General features: G+C 40.3%; 1 protein-coding gene across 2 annotated transcripts; it reads left to right on the forward strand.

The window, feature by feature from the left end:
* Nucleotides 1-5,774: 5,774 nt before the first annotated feature.
* On the forward strand, nt 5,775-6,767 carry LOC148035415 (uncharacterized). 2 transcript variants are annotated; one of them, XR_015691233.1, is made up of 3 exons: nt 5,775-6,048; nt 6,177-6,481; nt 6,632-6,767. XR_015691233.1 is itself a non-coding variant. In XM_087680652.1 (2 exons), the coding sequence occupies exons 1-2, from the start codon at nt 5,878-5,880 to the stop codon at nt 6,420-6,422; spliced, it is 417 nt and encodes a 138-aa protein (XP_087536778.1). In that variant the 5' UTR covers nt 5,776-5,877; the 3' UTR covers nt 6,423-6,601. The 2 variants fall into 2 exon arrangements, 1 of the variants encoding a protein (XP_087536778.1); XM_087680652.1 differs by lacking the exon at nt 6,632-6,767 and having other exon boundaries at nt 5,776-6,048; nt 6,177-6,601.
* Nucleotides 6,768-26,567: the final 19,800 nt, after the last annotated feature.

Consider the following 26,567-nt stretch of genomic DNA (forward strand, 5'->3'; position numbering starts at 1 on the left):
TACTTTGCAAGTTCCCAAAATACTCCATCTCATCCACAACCGTGTTCGGATCCGTTGCTCGTCGACGGTTCTCTTGCTTAAACCTTGCCATGACACCACAGTCCATTGTGGAGCGCATTTTGTCAATACGCTCCACGCGAAAATGCCGTCCGCGCGACCACGTTGCACTATATATTTTGTACTATACATTGAAACACTCAAATTAGATGTCGCATATAAAATTTAGATACAACATATTCTAAACCCCTCATCACCTTTGGACTACATCCCCTCGAGAACTCCCACTCCTCCATTGAGACCTCTATCCCTTCGCTGGATACTGCGGTCAAGGCTCCATGCAACCATCGTGTTGACATAAACCGCGGCATCTCCTCCATGCCTTCGGGATATCGAATCGGTCGATGACGCGTACTGCGTCGGAATTCAGCTTGCGCTTCCTCTCGATCTTGCCTTGCAATCTGGTACTTGGCGAGCCACGTCTCCATGGAGGCATGGTGCAACATACAAAAGCGATTCACCTTCTCTTCCATTGAGGTATCCATTCTTTTTTCTACCCCATTTCCAACCACCACATCTCCAGTCAGTCTATCATCGTCCTTCAGCATCCATAGCATTTCATTGTCTGGTTCCACCGTTGGTAGCCATTGTGAGATATGCACTAACGCCTCTGATACCAATCAACCTTCCGCCATGCTACCTTCTAAACGAGCTCGTTGTCGCACAAAGCCTTTCAGGGTTTTCATGAAGTGCTCCAGGAAGAACATCCATCACGTATGGACAGATCCAGCAATCTCCACTTCATCCACAAGATGCACAAGAAGGTGAACTTGTATCCTGAGCATGCTAGTGGGCAAGTATTTCTCAAAGAGATAGACCGTCTCCACTGCTCCTCGCCTCGCGGACTCAATAGAGGACGTCTTAATCTCTTTCTGTGAGATCTATTGCACCAAAGTTGACAACTTGTAAATGGCCTCACGAATTTCTGAAGTAAGGCATCCTGCGATCGCGATCGGTAGGACAAATTGCCACAAATGAGAAAGCATTATGAATAATGGCTACTTTTCAAATTGCAAAATGCCCACGCGAATTACAATCCATTCTGTTCACAAACCTGACATATCTTATGCCAATCATGGGATTTTAGCCCCAACAATTGGTCATCTTTAGAAAATGCGGACCTGAGAGAACGCATCATACCCGTCGGAGTGCGGATAGACTTGATTACTTGCTTCACAATGCGCTCTTCTTTGGTGGACAAAACCCAAGGAGCGCGAGGAAGCTGCACTCCCCCTTCAGCACTCGACTGCGGCCAAAGCGCCTTCATCTTACCTACCTCCTTCAAATCCACTCGTGAGCCTATAGTGTCTCTCTTTCCTGTGATGTGGTCCCATAGCAAGCTGTCCACATTCTTGAAAATATGCAAAGGATCCAACAAGTGGTTGACCTGTAAGTGGATCCAATATGGCAACTCGTAGAAAACTGAGAACCGTCGCATTCCATTTGGATGTGATTCCGGGTTTACCATTTTCAGCTCATACCAGCTTGCAGCGTTCATACGTGTTGGAGGTCATCCAAGAAAACCTTCCCTGAGTTCATGATCCTCCGGCAGGAAAGCGGCGTGTCCTTGATATACCATCTTCTTCATGGTGACCTTTGGGAGTCTAACTGTGGCCCACACAATGGACATGTATGATAACCTGAGGTAACTAAACCTGTAAGGCGAGCCACGACCTAGTGAATACTTGATTGAATGAAATAAAATATAGATATTACCAGCGAGAACGGAGGTTTGCTCACCTGAGCACTCTCCCAATCCTGGAAAGTCATGCATCGTCCACATGAGAATGGCTCGAATGTTGGCTGACCGCCGACCATTGCGCCTGCTCATATCTTGCACAGTGACCCCCTCCTCCCACAAAATCTTAAGCTCATCGACTAATGGACGAAGATACACATCCATATTTTTTACTTTGTAGCGGTCCGGAACGAGCAAGCTAAGGATGAGATATCATTTCTTCGTAGAAAGCCATGGAGGGATGTTGTAGTTGACAAGCACTATAGGCCACACACTGTAAGAAGTTGAGTGCAGACCAAATGGGTTCACACCATCCATGGCGAGACCGAGCCGAAGATTCCTTGGCTCTCGCGCAAAGCCTGGGAAGGTAGAGTCAATGTTGCTCCATGTGCGCGAATCCGTTGATATTCGTTGAACTCCATCCGTGGACCTCTTCTGCCCATACCACGTTGTCAAGCTTGCCATGATAGACGTGTAAAACATGTGGTTTATGCGGGGGATGAGCAGAAACTGTCTGAGAACTTTTTGAGGGATAGTTTGTCCTTGCAAGTCCTATCGATACCTGTGAGCACCACACTTTGGACATGTCTCCATAGTCTCGTATTCATCTCGAAACAATATGCAGTCATTGATACATGCATGGATGTTATTGTAGTCCATGCCAAGCTTCCGTAAAACATATCGTGCATCATCACGAGACTCAGGCATGGTATTTGCAGGTGGTAATATATGATATTTCAATAACCTGAAAAAAATCATAAAACACCTTGAAAAAGCACAAATGTTTGCAATAATACTGTTTTTAAAAAAAATCAATGAAGCCTTTGTGCAAGGTACCTGAATAACTCGGTCACACTCGTATCGCTCCAACCGTATTTTGCTTGCACACTTAAGAGTGCAAGCAATGTCTTCAACCGAGATACTCGGTATCCATCATATAATGGTATGGATGCTTCCTCTCTAAGCGGGTCAAATGTCTCAACATCCATGGGAATTAATGCATCCATCATTGCCTCCATCTCAGGCTCCAAGATTGTAGGTAGGTCGGGAAGGTTGTATGTCTCCTTTGGCATTGACGGTATAGATGGGCCTTGCTAGTGGTAGATTGGCTTTTGCAATCCATCCATCGCACGTCCACGAACTCTTCTAATTGGCCGCAAAGGGTGCACTCCCCTTTGGGTCGAGACATCACCCCCCTGGATAGAAAATTTGCCAACAAGACCCAATCTTATTGTGTATGGTTTTCAATTAGCTTGCGAGTACAATGCATGATTAATATTAACTTCAAATTACCGTTTGCTGAAAATCCGCAATCGCCTGATCAATGATCTCAGATTGAAACTCGCCAAATCGTCGTACGTGTTCTATAGACAATCGGCGTTTTCGTCTAATTGCCAACTTGCATTGAGAGCAAGGACATGGGACACGCTGATTAAGATACGTCTCGCGATCTTGAACAATAAGACCTTCTTCGTTTTCCATCTTATCTACATTACAGCAAACGAGGCTTAAATGGATAGCTTTATGGAGATGTACGTCAAGTTGCAAGTTGACCATAAATCTTGCATTGTACATAGTAGTTGAGAGATTTATTGATGTTATATCTCGGCCTTGTATTATGCTCAAGGATTTGTTTGTCCCGGTAGATAATTATTCGTTAGTGTAAAAATTTGCACTAGAGGGCTTTGAGTATAAGTAATCCATTTATGAGTATCATTGAGGATCTCTTAGTCTAATAATAAATCAGTCTCCTAAACAAGCAAAAAAGAAAGTGATTCAAACATTAAACAAGCAAAAGGGAGAGGGAGAGAGAGAATGCACTCTCCCTCCCTCTCCCTCTCCCTCTCCCTCTCCCTCTCTTTGTCTTTCTTTCCCTCTCTCATTTCCTTCCCCTCCCTCTCCCTCTGCCTCTCTTTCTCTCCCTCTCTTTCTCTCTCATTTCCTAAACAAGCAAAAAATAAAGTGATTTAAACATTAAACAAGAAAAAGGGAGAGGGAGAGAGAGAATGCACTCTCCCTCCCTCTCCCTCTCTTTCTCTTTCTCTCCCTCTCTCATTTCCTCCCCCTCCCTCTCCCTCTCCCTCTCCCTCTCTTTCTCTTTCTCTCCCTCTCCCTCTCTCTTCCTCTCCCTCTCCCTCTCTTTCTCTCTTTCTCTCTTACTCTCTCATTTCCTCTCCTAAACAAGCAAAAAAGAAAGTGATTTAAATATTAAAAAAGCAAAAGGGAGAGGGAGAGAGAGAATGCACTCTCCCTCTCTTTCTCTTTCTCTCCCTCTCTCATTTCCTCCCCCTCCCTCTCCCTCTCTTTCTCTTTCTCTCTCTCTCCCTCTCCCTCTCCCTCTCTTTCTCTCTCATTTCTTCTCCTAAACAAGCAAAAGAGAAAGTGATTTAAACCTTAAACAAGCAAAAGAACGAGAGAGGGAGACTCACCGATGAGATATGGCGAGCGTGGGGCAGCTCCTCTTTGCGATGAAGGCTCCTCCTCTCCTTCACGAACAACGGCGGCGGCGGCGGCGGCGGCAAGTTTTCTTCCTCTCCTTCTCTCTCGACGGTCGCTCTCTCCCTCGCTCTCGCTCTCAAAACTCACAAGCCACAAATGCGAAATGAAAACCGCACTTGGTTTCGGCCGCTTTTTTGCGACGCAAATAGTGACGCAAGTAGCGACGCTATTAGCGACGCCGCTATCCGCCGATTAGCTCAAATCCTTGTAGTGAATGGTAGAACTTGATAAGTTTAAGAAAGAATTTAGAAATTTTAAGCATCAAGCTTCTAGATATTGGATACGATTCACATTGCTAGAGGTAGCTTCAGCACTTGCTTGCAATACTATGTGGAGGGATGATTATCTTTTGAGTAGAAATCTTTCACATTTGTTTTTGGATCACGCTTGCTTTTAGTAAAACGTGCTTAACTTTTTTTTAAATTATTGTTTTATAGTTTTGGTTGTATTTCATTTTGTTCTCTTTCAAGTTAGTTCTTTTTTAGCCTTTTTGTATCATGACTACTTTTAATAAAATGTTCTTGACATTTTGAGAAAAAAATTTGTTTTTTAATTTTCTTGAATTTTATTACGTTCTCTTTCAGGTTAGTTCTGTTTTTTCCTTTTTGTTTCTTCTATGCTTTAACTTCTTCTCTTTTGGGTTTTTATTTTATACTTTTTCTTTATCTTTGTACTTATGAGGGATATACTTCTGGGAGGCCATAGACCCACTAATAGACATAGAAACCACTCGTATACATTTGGTTTTTTACTATTAAAAGTTTAGATAAGTAATGTAGATCAAGTTGCACAATGATAGTAAGGGCTTTCATTTCTAAGGTGTAAGAGATAAGTAATTGAACAAATTCAAGAGAAAACTTTGAGTATAGATCCTTTTAAATACTAGGAAAAATGTGATTATCCTTTCATTTTAGATTAAAAAGGGAACTGGTCCGATTCAATTTGCAAGGTCAAGGGAATTGGGCCGGTTCAATTTGGAATGTAAAAGTTTTGGATGGTTGAAATTTTATAGAACCGCCATAGACTAAGACGAGAAGGATCTATCTCAAGTTCACAAATTATTTTTTCCAGAAACACTTCCTCAAGTTTCGAGGTTGTAGATATTTGCCTAGTAGATTTGGACCAGTCGAGCTGCCAAAGTCTATATGGACCTTCTGATAGGACATTGTTTCCCTTTTTTTTGCTTTCCTTTTGAAAAGCATTTGGGTAAATTTGTAGCGATTTTAAACTTAGGACCTTGGAATCAAATGTAGGTACGGTGGCAAGAACGTCATCCGATATGCACGGTGCCAAACCCTTCAGTGCAGGACAACAGCAAGGATCGATGAGCATCAAATGAAATCCTTTCGGTCGCATACGGTGATCTGTGCGGGCCGATACGACAAAGCAGCCGGCGCGCGAGATGCATGGACATCGGCAATATTGTATTGAGGCAAGCCCTTCGATGCATACATATTGCAGATAGCTAGGAGGGAGATTATAAAATCACAGCAAGAACGCTTAACGGACCACCTGCAGCGCGCGCCAGCAGGCCGGCACATAATACAGGAGGTGGGTTTATCTAGATCACGGGGGTCTGTAGGATGGCACGTTTAATGCAGGCGATAACGATGGTGATAATCACAGTGAGCGTTGCAGGCAACGCGATCGACCGAACTGATCATGGGGCGGAGGCAGCTTCTGGGGTGCAGTGCTCGAATCCGGCTGACTTCCAGGGTGTAGCATTCACGGACTGCCTGGCGGCGTTGCCACAGGTGGGCTAATTTGATAATTACTGTAGGGGTTGGATCAATGGCTGGTAAATAATTAGAGCTGCGGCATATGCGTATTTATAGTCCCGACGTAGAACTTCAAGCTCTGCTCGACGTTTTCTGGTGGCCAGGACCTGCTTGCCAACGGGCAGACTATGCTGGGGGGCCTGCCCGGGGAGTTGAATAGTTTCCAAGTCGGCCGCCACGGCTCATGCGCCCTCCTGATAACGAACCTCTCGGGCGTCCATGTCACTTACCAGAACAGCAACATTCGCGACTCCTTTCTCAACGTCATCTATACATGTGCCAATTATGGCGCCGGAGGCAGCATCCAGGACGTCAACTTGGCTGTCACATTCTCTGTCGAGGCTACATAGCAAGAAATTCTTCTTGGATGGAAACTACAATTCATGTCGGTATTGGCCATTCAGAAAGGGTAATTATAAATCGAGATGTACATGCATACTAGTGTTAATGCGTCACAAAAAAAGCCATTGGCTTGACAATGTCGTTGGATTTATCTTCAAAATCTCGAGGTTTTAGTTTTTGGCACTAAACGGATGTTTTTCCACATCTTTTCTTCCAGGTTTCTGTGTGTAGTTCTGCCATCGTCCTCCATCTCCTTCTTGTTCTTCCCCCCCCCCCCTGAAGGACTAGGCTTAACCTCAATGGGTTTTGGGAGGGAAATAGCTGGTTTTATAACTAAAATGCTTTAAAAATAGCCTCAAGACGGACTTCAATTTCAACCGGTTTTTTGAGAATCTTGCTTGGAAAAAATACACTAAAGGATGGTTTTCTGTGAGCACTGCTTCCCCCCGTTTGCTCGACACTTAATGGTGAAGTCTTTGCATTACAAACCTGTGATAGATGTGTGCAGTATATCTCAACATAGATGTGGCCAATGTTGTGCTTATATGCATGAATACATGTCCATGTATGGCTTTGCTTGTTGGATGTCTACATTGAATAATTAATGCATCTAGGTGCATGCACATCCCATATGCGTATGTGCTTCAGAGACACTTTTTGTCAATCTCATTTTGGATAGATTCTTTTCAAACATACACACACACACAAGGTCTTTGCATATACATAATGATACACAAAAATGAATTATATAATCTATTTATGGATATATGTCTCCTACCTCAACTTCACTCCACTGCTTTCACACAAGCATATTTGCATTAGTACATATGGACTTTCTAATATGAGTTAGAGAAGACCTTTTGTTCAACGTTCAATGATATTGTATTTTGTCTCCCTATTATAAGGCAATCTCTTTTCTCTATCCCTTTTCAAAGAGAGAGAAATATGAGACTAGCATCTAGACTATGTAGGATCAGTTTTGTGTACTTGATGAATAGTTTCCTAGGCCAATGAGATTAGAACAATATGAAATGGTGAGACTTCACCTATATTGCTTGATCTGAACTAGTTGTATGCAACTCACTTGATTGATTCTCCATGCCTCCCCCCCCCCCCCCCCCCCCCCCGCTCCCCCAATGGGGCATTTGGCTAATAAGGGGCCTCTAAAATTGTTACTTTTCTCAGAATGCATCCTTCTCACACAATCAAATTGAAAATGTGAAAAATCATTGCACTACAAACCACATATTGTGTACTCATCAAGGTTTATCACAAATTTTCAAAGAAGTATTAATTTTCGAGTAAGTATGCACTCTCTCCCCATCACTCCTCCTCTTGAAGTCTCATTAATTATGGGCCCATTCTCTTCATCAAGTTTATATTTGCTCACCTCTTGTGAGTTTTAGAAATCCCATAGGAATCCTCATACAACCTTTGAAGCTACAACATAATGCTTCTAAGAATTGCCCTCGATCTACAGATGAGACAATGACAAATGATTAGTCACAGAAAGAGGGAATGGGTAACTTTCATGTCATAAGAAAGACATGATCTTGGAAAGCCTTAGCTGTAAAAGGTTTTAGGCTTTAGTATAGCATACGGTCAATATTGTGATGCTAGATTTTGATGCCCTTAAAATTATTTTTGATTCATAAATATGTGCCTCGCTATGCATTGTGATGCTAGGAATGTATAAGTTTCATGTCATAAAAGAAAGCCAATATCTTGGAAAGTCTTAGCCATAAAAGGATCTAAGCTTTACTACGACATATGGTTCATATTGCGATCCTAGATTATTGTGCAATTTACAAAAACTTTGACTCATTGATATGGGCCTCGGTATACATTGTGATGCTAGAATAAAAGACAACCCAAGCAAACTACCTAGGAAGAATGAACTCCACAATGCCCAATCCCTATTGATGCCTAGTATCGTGGTGTTCATTCTTCCTAGCAAGCAAGTGGGTCTACTTACAACAATCCAAGACCAATGTGACATGGATACTCAAGAAATATTAGCACCAAAATGCAATGGGTCCCTAAGGCCTTATGTGTATCCAAGGTTACTACATTAAGAATAGATGGAGTTGGCTATTTAAGCTTGAATAACCATCTAATCCCTCCAAAATTTTAAATTCATCCTTGCTAGCAACTCAAAAATTGTCATGCCATCAACAATCACCCCAATAAAACATGCTAACTTAGGTGAGAAACTCTAAAGGAATAAGAAATGCACAAATTGAGCCTATGACTTTTAATTTTTTTAAAAACTTGTAGTACTTGCAACAAATGACTTGAAATAGCCTACTATTCCTAAACAAAATCAGGTACTTCAACCATAAGTGCCAACCATTAAGAAATCATCCTAACAATAACCTCTAGTTAGACCCCCCAAAAATGTAGGAAAAGGGCACCACTTCAACTAGTCATAGTTGTTGCCACAATACCAATCATTAACTCAGAAAATATGAAGAAGACCTATGAGGAACCAAAAAATACAATCAATTTTGCCTTCTTAGTGGGATTTAGGATTGTAACAATGTATGTACATGGCTGGGAAAATAATAAGCTTGAGATAGCACAACTCAAAGAGTATTGAAAGGTATCAATAGAGAAGATTTACAAGACTAAGTATGCCTAAAAGTGAATAGGCATATAGGCATGGCTAGGGGAAAATAGTGCCTTGGTGATGGCTCGAAGTGTGTCCATACACATCAATATTCAAATATAGTAACATTCTCTTCTCATATTTTAATAAGCACTCCTTTTGGGAGCTAGAGTTCACCAAATGGCAAGGCCTAATGGCTACTCCATTTCGAACGATGCTTGTTGAGAACCACAGGCAACCAAAACCAAAGAAGATAGCAATTGCTAATAGAAACTAAGTTTGAGTCAATGATCCAAAATCAAAACCTCAGCCAGTATTACATATGCATAACCATCAAGTATGTGTTATTAAACTTAACCACCTTTAGATATCTACCCATCATATATGAGACTCGATCTTAGAACTAGTTGCAAACATGGATGGTGATATAGGTGAGACTATTATCACATGCCTCAAATGGCTTGACAATACATTCACTATGTTTGCTAGTAGCTTTGACAAAATTGATTTAGGTCTTGTAGATAGCAATAGATTTGATGCAATTTAAACCCTTTTGTGTTCCTAGAGAGATTACAAATCCACATTTACTGAGCATGTCACCATAGCCATAGGGGCTCATAGTAGCAACATGTGTTTTAAGAAGAGAAGCTCTATGTTGCCACTTAATCAACTCCATTAAAGCTAGAAATTGAGACACCCTTGATGCTCTTTACGGTTTTTGTATGTACAGATCAATACGTGGATTTGACAGGCTAAGTTTCCCTATTCTAAGGTCGCCAATGAGAGCTGAACTTTGAAGTGATTTTAAGAATGTAAAAGTGGTGTGGGAGGCATAAAAGAACAAGATCTCATGGAAAATGAATCGAGTCTGGATGAAGGAGCTTGAGTTTTCCTAGATGCTTTTTGACCCCACAAATCCAACGCTAGTCTCCACTCATCAATCAGAGGTCGTTTGATCCCCCATTTAATGGTCATCGCAAGATATGCTTTGCAGGCCCACTCTTGAGTGTGTCTAATCATCTGTGTGACATATATGTACGCATGCACTCCATCATCCAGCCCGTAGAAAATCTATCTGTTGTGACTGGCAGTGGAAACTCCTCATCCAAGGATGCTACTATGTAGTCCTTGCTCCCCTCCGGTATGTTTTTCCAATGATCTAAGACATTGTGTCGAAAAACTTGTTGGCACAACTCTCTCATGCGAGCCATCACCCTCCTCCCCTCATCATTCATGATGATGGCTCCTGACCTATTATCGACAAGATAGGCATATCCCTCTGGGGTATGCCTAAGATGGGTCCTCTCCCACCTGCATCCACGCTCCTAGGCATATCGAGGAGACCCTTGTACATCCGGTGTACCGACCGGGGTAGTATCTATTAGTGTAGCACCCATAGGGGTGCCACCTGCAGACGGTTGGAGTAACTGGAGTAGACATCCCCACAGGAGTGACAAATCTTGGAGATGATGCAACTCCAGCAGAACGACGAGACGGAGACACCGCGTCCATGCCTCCACACCAACCACCTGAGCCACGCTTCCTGGAACCACCACGAGAGTGAGGAGTTGCACCTGTATCCCGTGCTGACCACGGGTTCACTGCCTCTGTATCTCTACAGCATCCCCTTGACCCTAAAGTACTCTCTCCCTTTGGACCAAGTCTGGAGCATCGACCTCATCTGCTTGAAGCTGAAGCATCTAATCGCGCCGAAGTAGATCTAATAGAGCGGCCTGACGATGTGTGAGACAGCTCCTGGTCCACCATGTCTCTGAATCTTGCCATCTGATTTGGAGACATATGTGTGAAGATATCTTGCAACTCCTCATCGCTCATCCCTCGATTGATCCTAAAAAGGTCACCTGCATAGACAAAAAATAATGTTAGCATAATCAATTTAAATCATACAAAGCATGGTAATATAAATCCTAAAAAAATGATCTCACTTAAAATGCATATCTTATGTACCCTTATAAGTGATTAGTCAACGAATTCAGTAAGTGGATGCTCCAAGTATAAAGTATCCTATGGTCCCATATCAATCTCCTGACATAACTCTGCATACACTGGAAGGTCGATAGACATGTCACCACAAAAGGATGAGTCCACCTCGTTCTCAAAGAATTCTTGGACTCTTGTATTTCCATCATTGTTAGCCGATGCTAGCTTCTCTACATGCTCCAAGCTTTCGGTGGCCTCCACCCCTTGCAATATCGACCCCTCTATTTGCATATTGTCGTTATCTATGCTTGGAACATCGCTTTGATTATATACCCTCGCACTTCGGGGAGGTGAAGGTATAACATACCACCATCGAGGTTGTCGATGGTTTGGATAGAAAATTACCTATTCACAAACACGTATAAGAGAGATTAAACTATTGTGACATGTACCATGTCGTAATACAATTAACAAACAAATGAGTTCATGCACCTGTTCACAATGGGCTAGCAACACAAAGGTGTGCCGCAAATCCATCCATTTTTTTTCGGAATCTATTTTGAGAAATCCAGATGGACCTCGTCGAACTGTTGCTCCAGCTCCTTCAAGTACCACTTTGAACCACTGCACATCGAATAGTATCATGGAGAAGCTATGGTAATCCACCGTAACAATACTTTGCAAGTTCCCAAAATACTCCATCTCATCTATAACCATGTTTGAATCGGTTGGTCGTTGCCGGCTCTCCTGCTCGAACTTTACCATGATACCATAGTCCATTGTGGAGCACATTTTGTCAATACACTCCACGCAAAAATGCTGTCCGTGTAACCATGCTGCACTATATATTTTGTACTGTACATTGAAACACTCAAATTAGTTATTGCATATAAAATATAGATACAACAAATCCTAAACATGTCATCACCTTTGGACTACATCCCCTCGAGAATTCCCACTCCTCAATTGAGACCTCCACCCCTTTTCGAGACGCTACGGTCAAAGCTCCATGCAACCATCGCGTTGACATGAACCGCGGCATCTCCTCCATGCCCTCGGGATATCGAATCGGTCGATGGTGCGTACTACGTCAAAATTTAGATCGCGCTTCCTCTCGATCTTGCTTAGTGATTTTGTACCTGGCGAGCCACGTCTCCATAGAGGCATGTTGCAATATACAAAAGCGATTCACCTTCTCCTCCATCGCATCATCCATTCTTTTTTCTACCCCATTTCTAACCACCACATCTCCGGTCAGTCTATCATCATCCTTCAACGAACATAGCATTTTGTTGTCTAGATCCACCGTTGGTAGCCATTGTGAAATATGCACTAGCGCGTCAAACACCAACCAACCTTCAACCATGCTACCTTCTGGCCGAGCGCGTTGTTGCACAAAGCCTTTTAGGGTTTTCATGAAGCGCTCCAAGAAGAACATCCATCATGTATGGATAGGTCCAATAATCTCCACTTCATCTACAAGATGCACAAGAAGGTGGATTTGTATCATGAGCATGCTGGTAGGCAAGTATTTCTCAAAGAGACAGACCGTCTCCACTGCTCCCCGCCTCGTAGATTCAATAGAGGAAGTCTTAATCTCTTTTTGTGAGATCCATTACACTAAAGTCGACAACGTTTAAATGGCCCCGCGTTTTTCTGGAGTAAGGCATCTTGTGATCGCGATCGGTAGTACAAACTACCACAAATGAGAAAGCATTATGAACAATGGCTACACTCCAAATAGCAATATGCGCACACCAATTACAATCCATTCATAGTACAAACCTAACATATCTTATGCCAATCATGGGATTTTAGCCTTGATAATTAGTCATCTTTAGAAAATGCAGACCTGAGAGAGCTACATGCCCGTGATCTAAGAATTCCGTGATATTTTTGCCTTGAGAGCTATGATGAGGTGAGGGGTATTCCTCCTAGTCTAGATGTGCATACTCTTCCCCTAAAGCAAGATAGCCATCTTGTTCGACAGAAAGTGAGGCATATGCTTGTTGAGCTAATGGAAGGATTTGAGTAGCATAGTATTGAGGAAAGTAAATCCGAAGTAGGTGCTCAAAGACAACACGACTATGAAAGAAAAGCAATTAGATCCAAAGAGAAGAAAAACAAAGAAGGAAGGAAGCCATACCTTGGCTAGTATGGGAGGTTAAAGGGCTTTCCTTACATGTTAAGTGAGTTTTCACACTCCTTCCAGCCTCCTAGATTCCTCTCACTTTAGTATCTTGTGCTCCTTGTTGCACCTTTCTTTCTTGCTCTTGTAGATTGCATTTCTAAAATAGGGAAGAATGTTAATGATTTAAAATTTTTAGTCTACAACTATGTCTATATATGTGTCTACTAGCACACTCCATCACAATTTTGACACATTAGTAAAGCGCAAATAAAGAGCGCATATTAGCATGCTTGTAAAAGCACGACTATTGGACCATGTCTATGGTAGCTTTTAGGTAGTGTTTGGGAAAAGGAGGGTTCACTTCTTCCTAAGACCTATTCATTTTAAGAGAAAAATCATTCGATTCAATGTGAGGAGAAACTGCCTACTTGTGAAAAATACAAGTGAAAAGGATTTGGGCCAGTTCACCTTTGTCATAGAAGGATAATATCCGTCTCATGATTAAAGTAGAAGGATAAGATCATTCTAAATATATATTGAAAAGGAACTTAAATAATATATATTGAATTTTAATTTTGAATAAACCTTTTAAATTTTCAAGTTTAAATTTTAAACGTTTTAACTTTAATTACAATTAAAGTTGACTCAAGAGCCAAGGCTGCCGGAACTGCCAAATTCCAACAAACTAAAGAGAGAGAGAGAGAGAGAGAGAGAGAGAGAGAGAGAGAGAGAGAGAGAGAGAGAGAGAGAGAGAGAGTGTGTGTGTGTGTGTGTGTGTATGTGTGTGTATGAAGTTTGAACTCTTGTTTTATCATGCAAGAATCAAGTTGCAACTCAAGTTTGAGACTTGAGTTTAGCATTTACTTGCTACCTCAAGGCTCATAGGCTCATGGTTCCACCTTGATTTCAACATGTTGCTTAGAGCTTTCTTTGAAGCTTAGCCCACTTTCTGATTTGTGCGACCTCCACAGCCCCTCCTTTCTAATTTGTGCGACATGTTATATTCTATCTCCTCCCAAAGTTGGCCCAAGCCATGGAATCCATTCATCTCAACACTAACATCAGTGTTGATCAAGTTTGTTGTGCCACTGTCCACACTTAGTAGGGTATTGCTACACCCCGACCCACACCTATTTCATGTTTCCTTGTAGGATGAAATGGTGGGCACCAGTGGCCACACCTATTGTGCTGCGAGTGAGTGGTAGCACAACCTCATCTTGGGCAGTGGAATCTCCTGACGACCTGCGGCCGTGCGTGGCACTTCTGGAGTGGCAACTCGCAAGCATAGGCTAGTAGGTAGATGTTTAGAGAGAATGTGTGTGTGTGTGCCAATCATTGATAGGTAATCGGGATCAATAAACCATCATGTGAGATATATATATATATATAGAAAGAGAGAGAGATAGGGAGAGAGAGAGAGAGAGAGAGGGAGGGAGAGAGAGAGAGAGAGAGAGAGAGAGTTCATTTGGCATCACTTTGGAACCTAAAGCCTCAAGGAACTTGAAGGCTACATTATTGCAACACAAATCTACAATGCAACTTGCAAGGCTCAAGCACGATGTCATACAAGGAATAAGAAGAAGATCAGTCTCCCTGGTGTATACATATATGCTTCTCTCTCTCTCTCTCTCTCTCTCTCTCTCTCTCTCTCTCTCTCTCTCTCATCTTTGAATGGAAAAATTATTAGTGATAGCTTAAACTTTAAAGACAAAATATTAGTACTAAATTTTTTTTCCTATGTGGCTATTAATAGGTTAAATGTTCGTGAGACATTGCAATTTAAAGATAGAGTTTGGCCATTAGAGAAGCTTGGATTTTTAAACGGAACAAATGCATAACAAAAGGTAGCTAATTTCAATGATTATAAAAAAAAAATCACAACCACTCTATTTATCTTTGAGAAATGGAACCTAAATTGAAAGATAAGAGACAAGGAGACCTTCTTTCATGGGTTGGGATTGAAAATATAGCCAAGCATCCTTCTAAAAAGCTAAAAGAAAATACGGATAATGTTGAGGGCTAAACCTCAATTAATATGTTATCTTCAAATGAATCATTCGTCACTTGAAGAAAAGGATGAATTTGAAAGAAAAAAAGAAGGTCACTTACTTTTTTAAGAGGATTGGTTGGATCAATTAAAATGGCTTATTTATGATAGAGATGAAGTAAAATGTATTGCAAATTTTGTTTGAAATATCCTCATCCACATAGTGCATTTTCCAAAGGGGAGTCTATAAATTTTAAAATTAGCAACTTAAAATCCCATGTTCACACATCATGTCATAAGTTTGGTATGCAAGTTGTTTTGCTCAGAGGAAAATATTCTATTGAAAAGAGTGTTTAAAAAATAAGAGAAGTAAAAGATGTGGTATTACTTTCATTATTTAGAATTGTTTATTTGATTGCAAAGTAAAACTTACCATTTTTTGTGTTTCCTGAAATGATAAGCTTTTTCCAAGATTGCCATGCACCATACACTCCTACTCTTTATAATGATGATAAGACATGTGCTAAAATGATTTATTGCATGGCATCATATCTCATGAAAAATACAATAGAAAAGTTTCAGCTAATCCGTGGTTTGGTATTTTAATTGATGAGTCCAATGATATCTCCTAACATGGACATATGGTTATTTATTTATCATAACTTGAGGGTGATTGTGTTTCTAAAACAAGCTTTTATAGTATCATATGTGTGCATGATGGCATTGCAAGGTCTTTGTTCGAGGCTATTATTAGTTAGCTAAAGAAATGTAGGCGCATGGGTGCACGGTTTAAATATTTCATTATTGGACATTGTATTTGGGCACAACTCGACCCTTGGGCCACCCAACCACTTTATTCTTTATTTGGACAAAAGCAAACATAAAAGCTAAAGTATACTTATTATAAAATTGGGCTAGTTTTTAGCTTTGAGATAAATAAATTTATAAATACATGCCTTGTGGAGCGCTCACACAAGGCATGGGGGGAGATTATACCCAATTTGTCTTTTTCCCTCATGTCATGCAAGTCTATCTTATTTCTTTTTTAGCTTAAGTAGAGGTCTTTGTTCTTGGGGACCTTCCAGTGCTCGCTATGTATACATCCAACATCCGATTTGCACATCAGTGGTATCAGAGTGAAGCTGAGATCAAGGGCTTCCAATCACTTACCATCTTGCGCGAAGGCGAAGCTCATGGAATGAACCGGATTTTTAGTTAGTATTCGTCAATACGAGCATGTTCCTAGTAGTGAAGAACCCTCTGCTATGCCGTTGGATCGCGAAGGACCACTCTCTGTTGAGGTAGGACCACTCGAGAAGCTTCTTCATCAACACTTGTTTTTTTTCTTAGAGCAGAGAAGAGACATAAGTCAATTCAAGTTTATAAAGCTTAATAAGCTTTATAATAAAGCTTAAGTCCCTAAATCTCATCGTGAGAGGTGGCAGCATATACTTGCAGGTGTCAAATCCGCTGTCGACGTCCTCTTATCCTAGATGATTTCAAAGAAATTTGTTAAGTTTTTTTTATAAAGCCTAAGGCTTTGAAAGCTTACTAAAGCTTAAAGATTCTATCTTTAAATTTCCCTCTAGCAAGCATTCACACCGAGTTCTTATCCAAATCAACGTCGAACTGGTTTTACAACTCTCTGCAAGCCCGTGTTCATACTTGCACTCTGACAAAGACAGTTTCCAACAAGCAAACTGATACACATTCAGGCCATACAAAAGAGTTTTAGTAATGTGTACAATGCGCGTCTAAATGAAGGCAAAGTGTACTTGAATTCATATGACTGATACATAAAATAAATACAAGATCGCGTAATGAAAGCGACGATACAATCCACTTAGAAGAAGGATTTCATCAATTTCGGTACGTGTAAAAACAAGAAACATCACAAAAAAAAAGCCAAAAAAAAAGAGAAGCAAGCCTTGTAAACCCAACTTTGAGCTACGCTCATCCCACTAACAAGATTTCGAGTGTGTGAGGTTGTTTAAAATTTTGCAGGATGACCGATAAAAATATGGAAGATTTTATGGCCGAAGGTGATTTACCAGAACCAACGATGGAGCAAAATTTGGACCTAATTATGATGCAACTTCGAGAGAAACAAAGAGCACATCAAACTTTGCAAGCTCAACTGGCCACTCTTCAACGAACAAGATGGACTGCAACGCGAAGATGTTATATGACGTACGATCAATGCGACACTTGAAGCACAATCTATTAGGCAAGAAGCCAAGATAAGTAAAAGAAATTTCAAATTTTGTACTTTTAATGGGTTACGTGACGAAAGATTATTCTTGCTTTTATCTAGTCAGCTTGATGATTATTTTCATGAAAAATATATATCGAAGAAGACAAACTCAAGTGTGTCACTAACCATTTAGTGGACAGAGCATCGCTATGGTAGACTGTTATCCGCAAAAGTATTGATTGTCCTACTACTTGGGAGGCTTTTCAAAAGAAACTTTTGTAGAATTTTCTTCCACCTCAATTCCACGAAAAAGCAATCAAACAGTGGGATCTTCTGCAACAAAGAGATAGCGAGCCTATTTCACAATATACCGAGCATTTTTTGGAATGCCTTATTGCAACTTCGAATGCTCAAAGATGTACTTGAGGCAATCCACAAGCGCAAGTTTATATTTGGTCTGCTTGGTCACTTTTATGAAGATGTGAACATGTTCAAGCCAACGACCCTCGAGGATGTGATTTCTTTGGTCCATGATGTTGAAGACAAAATTCGAGGATGAGAGAAGCGACCACAATAATTTCCAACTAATGGTAACTTCGATACAAAGTAATTCAATTCTACCTTTCAAAGATTCAATCAAAATCACTTTGTTCCATCTTCTTTCCGTAAATCTTGGACACGACCCCCTGCTTTACCATCAAACACAAATCCAAATCCTAAGCCATCTTTGAAGCCAAATCCCAACATGCCTAAACTCCCAGCCAATACCAATAATGTTTCGAAAGCCAAACCCATAGCCTGCTACAAGTGCCATCAACCTGGATATCTAGCGGTGAATTGTTAATCTAAAAAGTCATTTGTTCACATCAACTACTTGGGAGTGACTGAAGATGAAGACCATGAAAAAATGCTCAATTTTACGAAAGACGATGACGATCTGGGTACTGCTTGAGATACTTTACTAAGTATGCCAAATCCTCATTCTTTATTAACGATGAAATATCTTGTGCATGGTAAAGAAAAGATTATTTTACAAGATTTTATTTCTGAAAAATTGGTCAAAGAATTGAATTTACATATTGTTTCAACTCATTATCACTTCAAGGCTGCATTCTTTGGGTACTAGATACAATGGAACACAATAAGTTCATGACTTAGAAATTAAAATTGGCCATTACGTTGAGCATAGAAATTTCTTAGTTGTGCCTTTGCAATATAGTGACATTATTTTAGGCGTCATAAATATAATCCCGATATAGACTATTCTATGGATTCAATGACGATTCATTCTAAGCGGAAAGAAATCACATTACATAGTATGTATACCTTATACACTTTTTGATTACTTAGTCACACCCAGGCTAAGCGTGCATTAAGAAAAGGTAGCAAATCCTACTTAATATGGATGAATGAAATAGAAGCTAAGGAAAATCAGATGCATCCTAGGCAGGCACAATTTCTTTCACAATTTAAAGATTGTTTTGCTGCCCTACACGTCTTGAAGATCATAAAATAGACTTAATTCTAGGTTCTCAACTACCATGTAAAGCACCTTATCGACATAATCAAATTGAACAAAAAGAAATTCAAACCCAAGTTAAAGAATTGTTAAATCGAGGACTCATTAGACCCAGTAATTCTCCTTTTGGTGCACGTGTCCTATTAGTTAAAAGAAAAAATAACACCTATAGGATGTGCATTGATTATTGTGCCCTAAACAAGATTAATATCAAGAATAGATATTCGATCCCTAGGGTAGATGACCTCATGGATAAACTCCAAGGGGCAATGATATTTAGGAAGATAGGCCTTAAATCTGGATACCATCAAGTAAGATTGGACACATCTAATATTTTCAAAACTACATTTAGAACACAATTTGGACATTATGAATTCCTTGTTATACCTTTTGGTCTAACAGATGCACCAATCACATTCAGTGGTATGATGAATCACATATTTTTGAAGCATCAGCATTGTGTCATTGTTTTCTTTGATGACATATTGGTTTTCAGTAAGAATGAGAATGAGCATTATGAGCATTTATCCTTGGTTTTCAAATTATTGAAAGAGAATCAATTATATGCTAAGCCTGAAAAGAGTGAATTCTTCCAAACCCACATTGAATACTTAGGACATATTGTTTCATCTAACGGTATTAAAGTTGATCCTAAAAAGATAGAAGCAATTTTGCATTGGCTGATACCTAAAAATGTGCATGAACTATGTTCTTTCTTAGGTATTGCCAGCTTTTACAGAAAATTTGTGAGAAATTTTTCATTGCTTGCATTGCCTTTTACAAAATTATTAAGAAAAGGTGTTGTGTATCATTGGTCTGATAATCAATAAAAGTCTTTTGATTTATTAAAACATGCCTTAACACATGCCCCTGTATTGCAATTACGTGACTTTAATAGACCATTCTTCCTAGTAGTCACTAATGCTAGTGGATTTGGAATAGGAGCTGTCCTTATGCAAGATTCACATCCCATAGCCTACTCTAGCTGCAAACTTAAACCATCTGAACTCAAGTATTCTACCTATGATAAGGATTGCTAGTTGTAGTATAAGCTTTACGTCAGTGGAAACATTATTTAATGGGATCTGAATTCATGATCAAAACTGACCAACAAAGTATCAAACATCTCCTTAGTCAGCCACAAATTTCTAACCGTCATATTAAATGGGATGCTTTTATTCAAAGTTTTCATCCACTTATCCAATATTAACCTGGAAAAGAGAATGTTGTTGTCGATGCCTTAAGTAGAAGACCAAGTATCCATAATATCTCTATTATCTCTTTTGACTCCCTTATCCCTATGAAGGATACTTATGATCAAGACCCCAGTTTTCAAGCTAATTGGAATAAATTAGTTGCAAATAACTAGATTCCAATAGATTCATTGTATTATTATGACGGATTTATGTTTTATGAGCAAAGCTTGTGTGTAACTGTTCCATTTCGATCATTTGTGTTGCATGAAATTCATTTTCCCCCATATCAAGGCCATAGAGGCATTATTTCTAATTTGCGTACATTGGTTGAAGATTTTTACTCACCACAGATGGAATCTGATGTTTCTAACTTTGTATCTGAGTGTTTAATTTTTCAAAGAGTTAAGCGACACCATGGTAAGCAGTATGGTTTATTAATGCCTTTACCAATTCTAGAAAGACCATGGGAACATATTTCCATGGATTTTATAGCTGGTTTGCCTAACACCTAAGCTAATTATGATATGATTTGGACTATTGTAGATTGATTTAGCAAACAAGCGTATTTCATTCCATGCAAGAAAACATTAACTACATCTCAAGCTACTCAATTGTTTTTTAAAACTGTTTTTACTAACCATGGTTTGCCGAAAGTTATTATTTCTGACCATGATTCTAGATTCTGCAATAATTTTTTGACTACTTGATTTGCTAATTTAGGTATAAAGATTGATTTCTCATCTGCATTTCATCTTGAAACAAATGGGCAAATAGAAGCTACTAACAATACAATTTTAGATCTCTTGCATGCATACACAATTTCAAAATCACAAACATGGAATACACACTTGCATTTACTTTAGTTTGCATAAAATAGCACACCACATATAGCCACAGAGAAAGCACCTTTTGAAATCATTTATGGAAATAGATTGCCTACACCTATTACATCATTGTCAAACAAAGTTAAAGCTGCTGATGATATTGCCAATATGCATGCTAAAACTTTTGCTGAAGTCAAAGACATGATTGTGAAAGCCAAGAAATCATACACTAAACAAGCTAACAAGAAAAGAAAAGCTATGAGTTTCAAAGTTGATGATTATGTTTAGTTACGCATTGAAAAGAGAAGATTACAAAGTGTTGAGAACGACCCTATTGTTAAGTTAGCCCCTAGACTTTATGGACCTTTCAAAATCATTCACAAAATCAATGACAATGCATTTAAATTAGAGTTATCCCAACACTGGCAAATCCACAATACTTTTCATATCAGTTTGTTTCGACCTTTTAGAGGCCAATTACCTATACATCATGTCTTTGAAAACCTTCCTTTGCTAGAAGAAGAAACCAAGATCCTTGAGCCCGAAACTATTCTTGACACTGACTTTATGACCACTAGAACTGGCCATAGATACTCTAGATATTTGGTTAAGTTTAAAAATCATCCTGTTGAAGAGGCCCAATGGATGCATGCCCGATACCTAAGTGCTTACCCCTCACTGCTCACTCCACATTGAGCTAATAGCAATTGAGGACAATTGCTGTCCCACCCTGGGGGTATGATGCCATGAGGCATATTCCACGATGGATTCCGTGAGACCACGGTGGATTCCATGAGTTTTTATTCCATGGTGGATTAAGTGAGGTTTTGCGATGGATTTTGTAAAACTATATTTATTTTCCAAGGCTCATACACAAGGTGGATTCCGTGTGCGAGAAGTTAACAGGGAGGCTTGTCCTTTTCCGGTGTCATGTTAATCTAATGTACGCATGGGTAACTCCACAACGGGTGGTGTTCATTCTTCCTAGCAAGCATGTGGGTCTACTTACGACAATCTAATACCAATGTGCCATGGATACTCAAGAAATATTTGCATCAAAATGCAATGGGTCCCTAAGGCCTTATGTGTATCCAAGGTTACTACATTAAGAATAGATGGAGTTGGCTATTTAAGCTTGAATAACCATCTAATCCCTCCAAAATGTTAAATTCATCCTTGCTATCAACTAAAAAATTATCATGCTATCAACAATCACCCCAATAAAACATGCTATCTTAGGTGAGAAACTCTAAAGGAATAAGAGATGAACAAATTAAGCCTATGACTTTTTATTTTAAAAAAAAGTTGTAGTACTTGCAACAAATGACTTGAAACATCCTGCTATTGCTTCGAGCCCTAAACAAAATCAGGTACTCCAACCATAAGTGCCAACCATTAAGAAATCATCCCAACAATAACCTCTAGTTAGACCCCCAAAAACGTAGGAAAAGGGCACCACTTCAACTAGTTATACTTGTTGCCACAATACCAACCATTAACTCAGAAAATATGAAGAAGACCTATGAGGAACCAAAAAATACAATCATTTTTGCCTTCTTAGTGGGATTTAGGATTATAACAATGTATGTAGATGGCTAGGAAAATAATAAGCTTGAGAGAGCACAACTCAAAGAGTATTGAAAGGTATCAATATAGAAGATTTACAAGACTAAGTATGCCTAAAAGTGAATAGGCATATAGGCATGGCTAGGGGAAAATAGTGCCTTGGTGATGGCTGTAAGTGTGTCCATACACATCAATATTCAAATATAGTAACATTCTCTTCTCATATTTTAATAAGCACTCCTTTTGGAAGCTAGAGTTCACCAAATGGCAAGGCCTAATGGCTAATCCATTCTGAACGATGCTTGTTGAGAACCACAAGCAACCAAAACCAAAGAAGATAGCAATTGCTAATAGAAACTAAGTTTGAGTCAATGATCCTGAATCAAAACCTCAACCAGTATTACATATCCATAACCATCAAGTATGTGTTATTAAACTTAAACCACCTTTAGATATCTACCCATCATATATGAGACTCAATCTTAGAACTAGTTGCAAACATGGATGGTGATATAGGTGAGACTATTATCACATGCCTCAAATGGCTTGACAATACATTCACTATGTTTGCTAGTAGCTCTGACAAAATCGATTTAGGTCTTGTAGATAGCAATGGATTTGATGCTATTTAAACCCTTTTGTGTTCCTAGAGAGATTACAAAGTCACATTTAGTTGTAATATTCCCACTGTGAATATTGACTTCTCGCACATTGTGGAAACCTTGTGCAAAGGTTATCTTCCGTATTGGAATTGCCAGCAGTGTAATCTGTAACCCGCACACGAGAAATTGAGACCTTTGCATTGGCAAAGCGGGCCGGGGTTCAAATCCTCAAACCGTGGGTAAACACCCTCTTGGGAGGGATAAAATGAATAATATTAGAGAAATTTTTTTTATGTTTATCCCTCTCCCCCAGCCAAAGCATGGCTAAAGGACAGGAAGTGAGGGGAGGGATGGGGCTAGGAGGGAGTCGTGGGCTGCATGCACAGCCCACGTGGTGGAGCTCCCTTTCCCCCCCTTGGGCTATATAAACCCCCTTTAGTGGGGAGGAAAGAAGGACTGGAGGACGTCGTGCTGCAGAAAAAGAAGGTAAGGAGGGAAGAGGTTGCGTGGAGAGAAGGAGTTGGTCGTGCTATTGAGGGAGGTGGCTACCATGCTGACGGTGAGAGAGGGGAGGAGAGACGAGGCTGCCATGCTGAGAGGCAAGGGTTGCCTACTCCTATGCAGGCTGCCATTGGCCCCATCACCATTCCGCCTTCAGCCGCCAACTGCCGGGTTGCTGCCGTCAACGCTGCGTTGTGCTGACGCTGGGCTCCATGTCGTCGCCATCAAGCCAACTCCCGTTCGTCGTCATGTATCTCCTTCATTATTACCCCGTCCCTCTTCCAGGTTAGATCTGTCCTTAGCCAGAAGCTTCTTTTAAGAAGCTTCTAAGGGGGCTTCCTTAAACCCCATTCCCGCAAGGCCTCCATAAGCCCATTCCTGGCCACCTCGGTTTTTTCTAAAGAAGCTCATAAAGCCTCCTTTCCCACAAGCACCATTTATAAGATCCTTTCCGCAAACCCCCTCGCAAAGCTCCAAATCCCATACACCCACATCCCATAGGCCCAAGTCTCATAGGCCTGGCCTTTTAAAGATCCGAAGGGTATCTCCTACGTACGAGGGAAAAGAGCAAGATCTTGAGGTTGCATACCAAGGCAAGCAAATTTGTAGACTGCGAAGGCAAACCGAAAGCAGAAATCACGCCTATGATGGCCCCTAAGAAGTCGCAAGGCACGCTTGCGGGAGGATCTTCTCCTAACATTCACGTGGATATTCCCCCAAGGCCACAAGTCCAGGTTTTTACTACTTTTTATTCCACGCAAAAGTAATGCATTATGCACGATAATTTCATGGACTAGGAAGCACCTATGCATGTCAAATTTACTTAGCCTAGTTAAAAGCAATTGGAAATAAATTGACTATTTGAACATTTACTAGAATTAGCTCATGACATGAAATTGTTCATTGGTATTTTCATTATGATGAATGAAAAAACGTAAATTGTCTATGCATCTCACGATCTTATCAGTAGTTTCCCTTTCATGCATTTCAAAGTGACGAGCCTAGAACAACTGTTGCCTATCATTATAAGGTTGAATTGTTAAGTGCACCTTTGACTAGACATGGAAAGATTAAGCGTAGGTCGCATTTTTACACAAATCTTCATTGTAATGATTCATTAGGGGAAGTCGTTATCACCCGTAGGAAATAGCAAAGCATGGAAATGATTCTATGAGCTTGCATGAAATAGGTTAACTCTAGCTTCAATTGGCATGAATTTCATTTAACTACATTGTAGTTAGGAAAGGATTTCATGTTGCACCTTCATCATACGCAAGAATTTCATTCATCAAGAGTTGTATTTAGGGAAAGGCTGCATGGTTCATTAAAGCATGAAATCTTAAAAGCTTAGAAAAAGAATTGTGGGCATGATCATTGAATGTAAGACCTAGTAGGTTTAATGAAAGTTATTTTGCAATTTATCACACGATTTGATTTTAACAAAAAAGTTAGGGTTATTGCGAATTTAGCGATATGTAGAAGCAATGAATCGCGTGTTTACGTGAATTGTGAGATGTTACAACTAGCTTTCTCCTTTAGATCAAGTCAACATCTCTAGGAATGGTTCATCCTTGTCACAAGACAAGTAGATCGAATTATCTAAATCACCTAACCCGCAAGGGATTCACATAGAATGGTTCAATCGATACGATAAATACCCCAAGTGCTAACTAGGGTTTAGCACACTAAGGACTCAACCTAGTTTCACATTTGTTGCCAAGTCGAAACCCTCATAACCAAAGGTCCTACCCACATTCACGGAATGTAGGGACAATTGTATGCTCATGCAAGAAACGATCTAGGGTTTCTACCCTGAGGACCACTTGTTCAAATGCTAAAACTCAGATTGAGTTGGAATCCCTAGGACCGAACGTTGTCGACCTAGTGCAATTGGGAATGGGTTGGGTAAGAAGACACCCTAGTGCAATTCCTAATTGCACTAGGCCGAACGTTGTTGGCCTAGTGCAATTAGGAATGGGTTGGGTAAGAAGACACCCTAAACCCTGCTTCTTTTCTGATCATAATTCCATGACCAGAAAACACCATTCAATGGGTGAAATGATCCCTTGGAATAGATACAACACTTGTGCAACAAATTGCAACGTCGCATGGTCTTGTGGTTTGATCACAAGAGAGTTGCCATTCCTTGGAACGAGGTTGGCAGGTTCTTGCACAAGTTTAACTTGCAAGATGATGAGTAGTCATCCTGGTATATCACCTTTCTTGGGAAAAATTGCCAAGTTAAGGAAAGTTAGGTATTTGCTTGGGAGCAAAGGATCGATCAATAATTTGGAGTGACATGGTCGCCAGAATTTACTGTTAATAAAACCTAAGGTATTGGTTAAGTTGGGTTAACAGGGTATGGCCCTAACCCAAGGACAAAAGGGAGAACAAAAAAACCCTTGGGGATCTTTCCAAGTCTCAAGTGATCCCGGATCGAATGCTCGATGCATTTGGAGGGAAGGATTCACTCCTTAGCAGTTGGCCAAATAAATGACCCATTGGAAATGATTGTGCTTGTAACAGTTTAGAAGCACTGTTTGCATTGTTTGCTCAAGGAACTAAAGGATGGAAAGATATTTAATGCTTCAGGTTGAAGGCCTGAAGGGGGAGGCAACCTTAGTTACCCGCGACTGTCTGCTTGACCCTAACCAAGGGGGTTGTTAGCCATGCCGAAAACGTGGACGGAACCCCTCGCGTGAGGTCTCTCCATTGAGCGCTACTTGGAGTAGGAGGACGCTTGGGTGCTAAGGGGGCTCTGGCTATAAATCCCTTGCCTTCCCGACCCTGCACAAGAGGCCAACGTGACTCAGGATTGTCTACAAGTGAAATCTTGGATTAGTAATCCCTGTGGATTGCTGGATAGTTTTCCGGCGGATTATGGATTGCCTTTGGGTGGATTATGGATTAGCCTGCGGGCTCGACTTTATGGATGTATTCTAAAGATAAATAAGATAACCTGTTGTAAAGGGATTTGTTTGACACTACTTTTCTATGTCAAATGCTAAGATTATGTGAAGGAACCAGTGTGTAACGGGCTAATTAAGGAAGCTGCTTGATGCACATCCAAGTAAATGTGGTAGG

Source organism: Lygodium microphyllum, chromosome 6 (assembly GCF_053477565.2).
Source record: "Lygodium microphyllum isolate KBCC chromosome 6, Lygodium_microphyllum_v1.1.10, whole genome shotgun sequence".
Lineage (NCBI taxonomy): Eukaryota > Viridiplantae > Streptophyta > Polypodiopsida > Schizaeales > Lygodiaceae > Lygodium > Lygodium microphyllum.

Excerpts from the sequence above, each read along its gene's own strand:
- LOC148035415 (XM_087680652.1), top strand. The coding sequence starts at position 5,878 with ATGGCACGTTTAATGCAGGCGATAACGATGGTGATAATCACAGTGAGC. Across the intron at positions 6,049-6,176 it reads GCCTGGCGGCGTTGCCACAG|GACCTGCTTGCCAACGGGCA; the intron begins GTGGGCTAATTT and ends TCTGGTGGCCAG.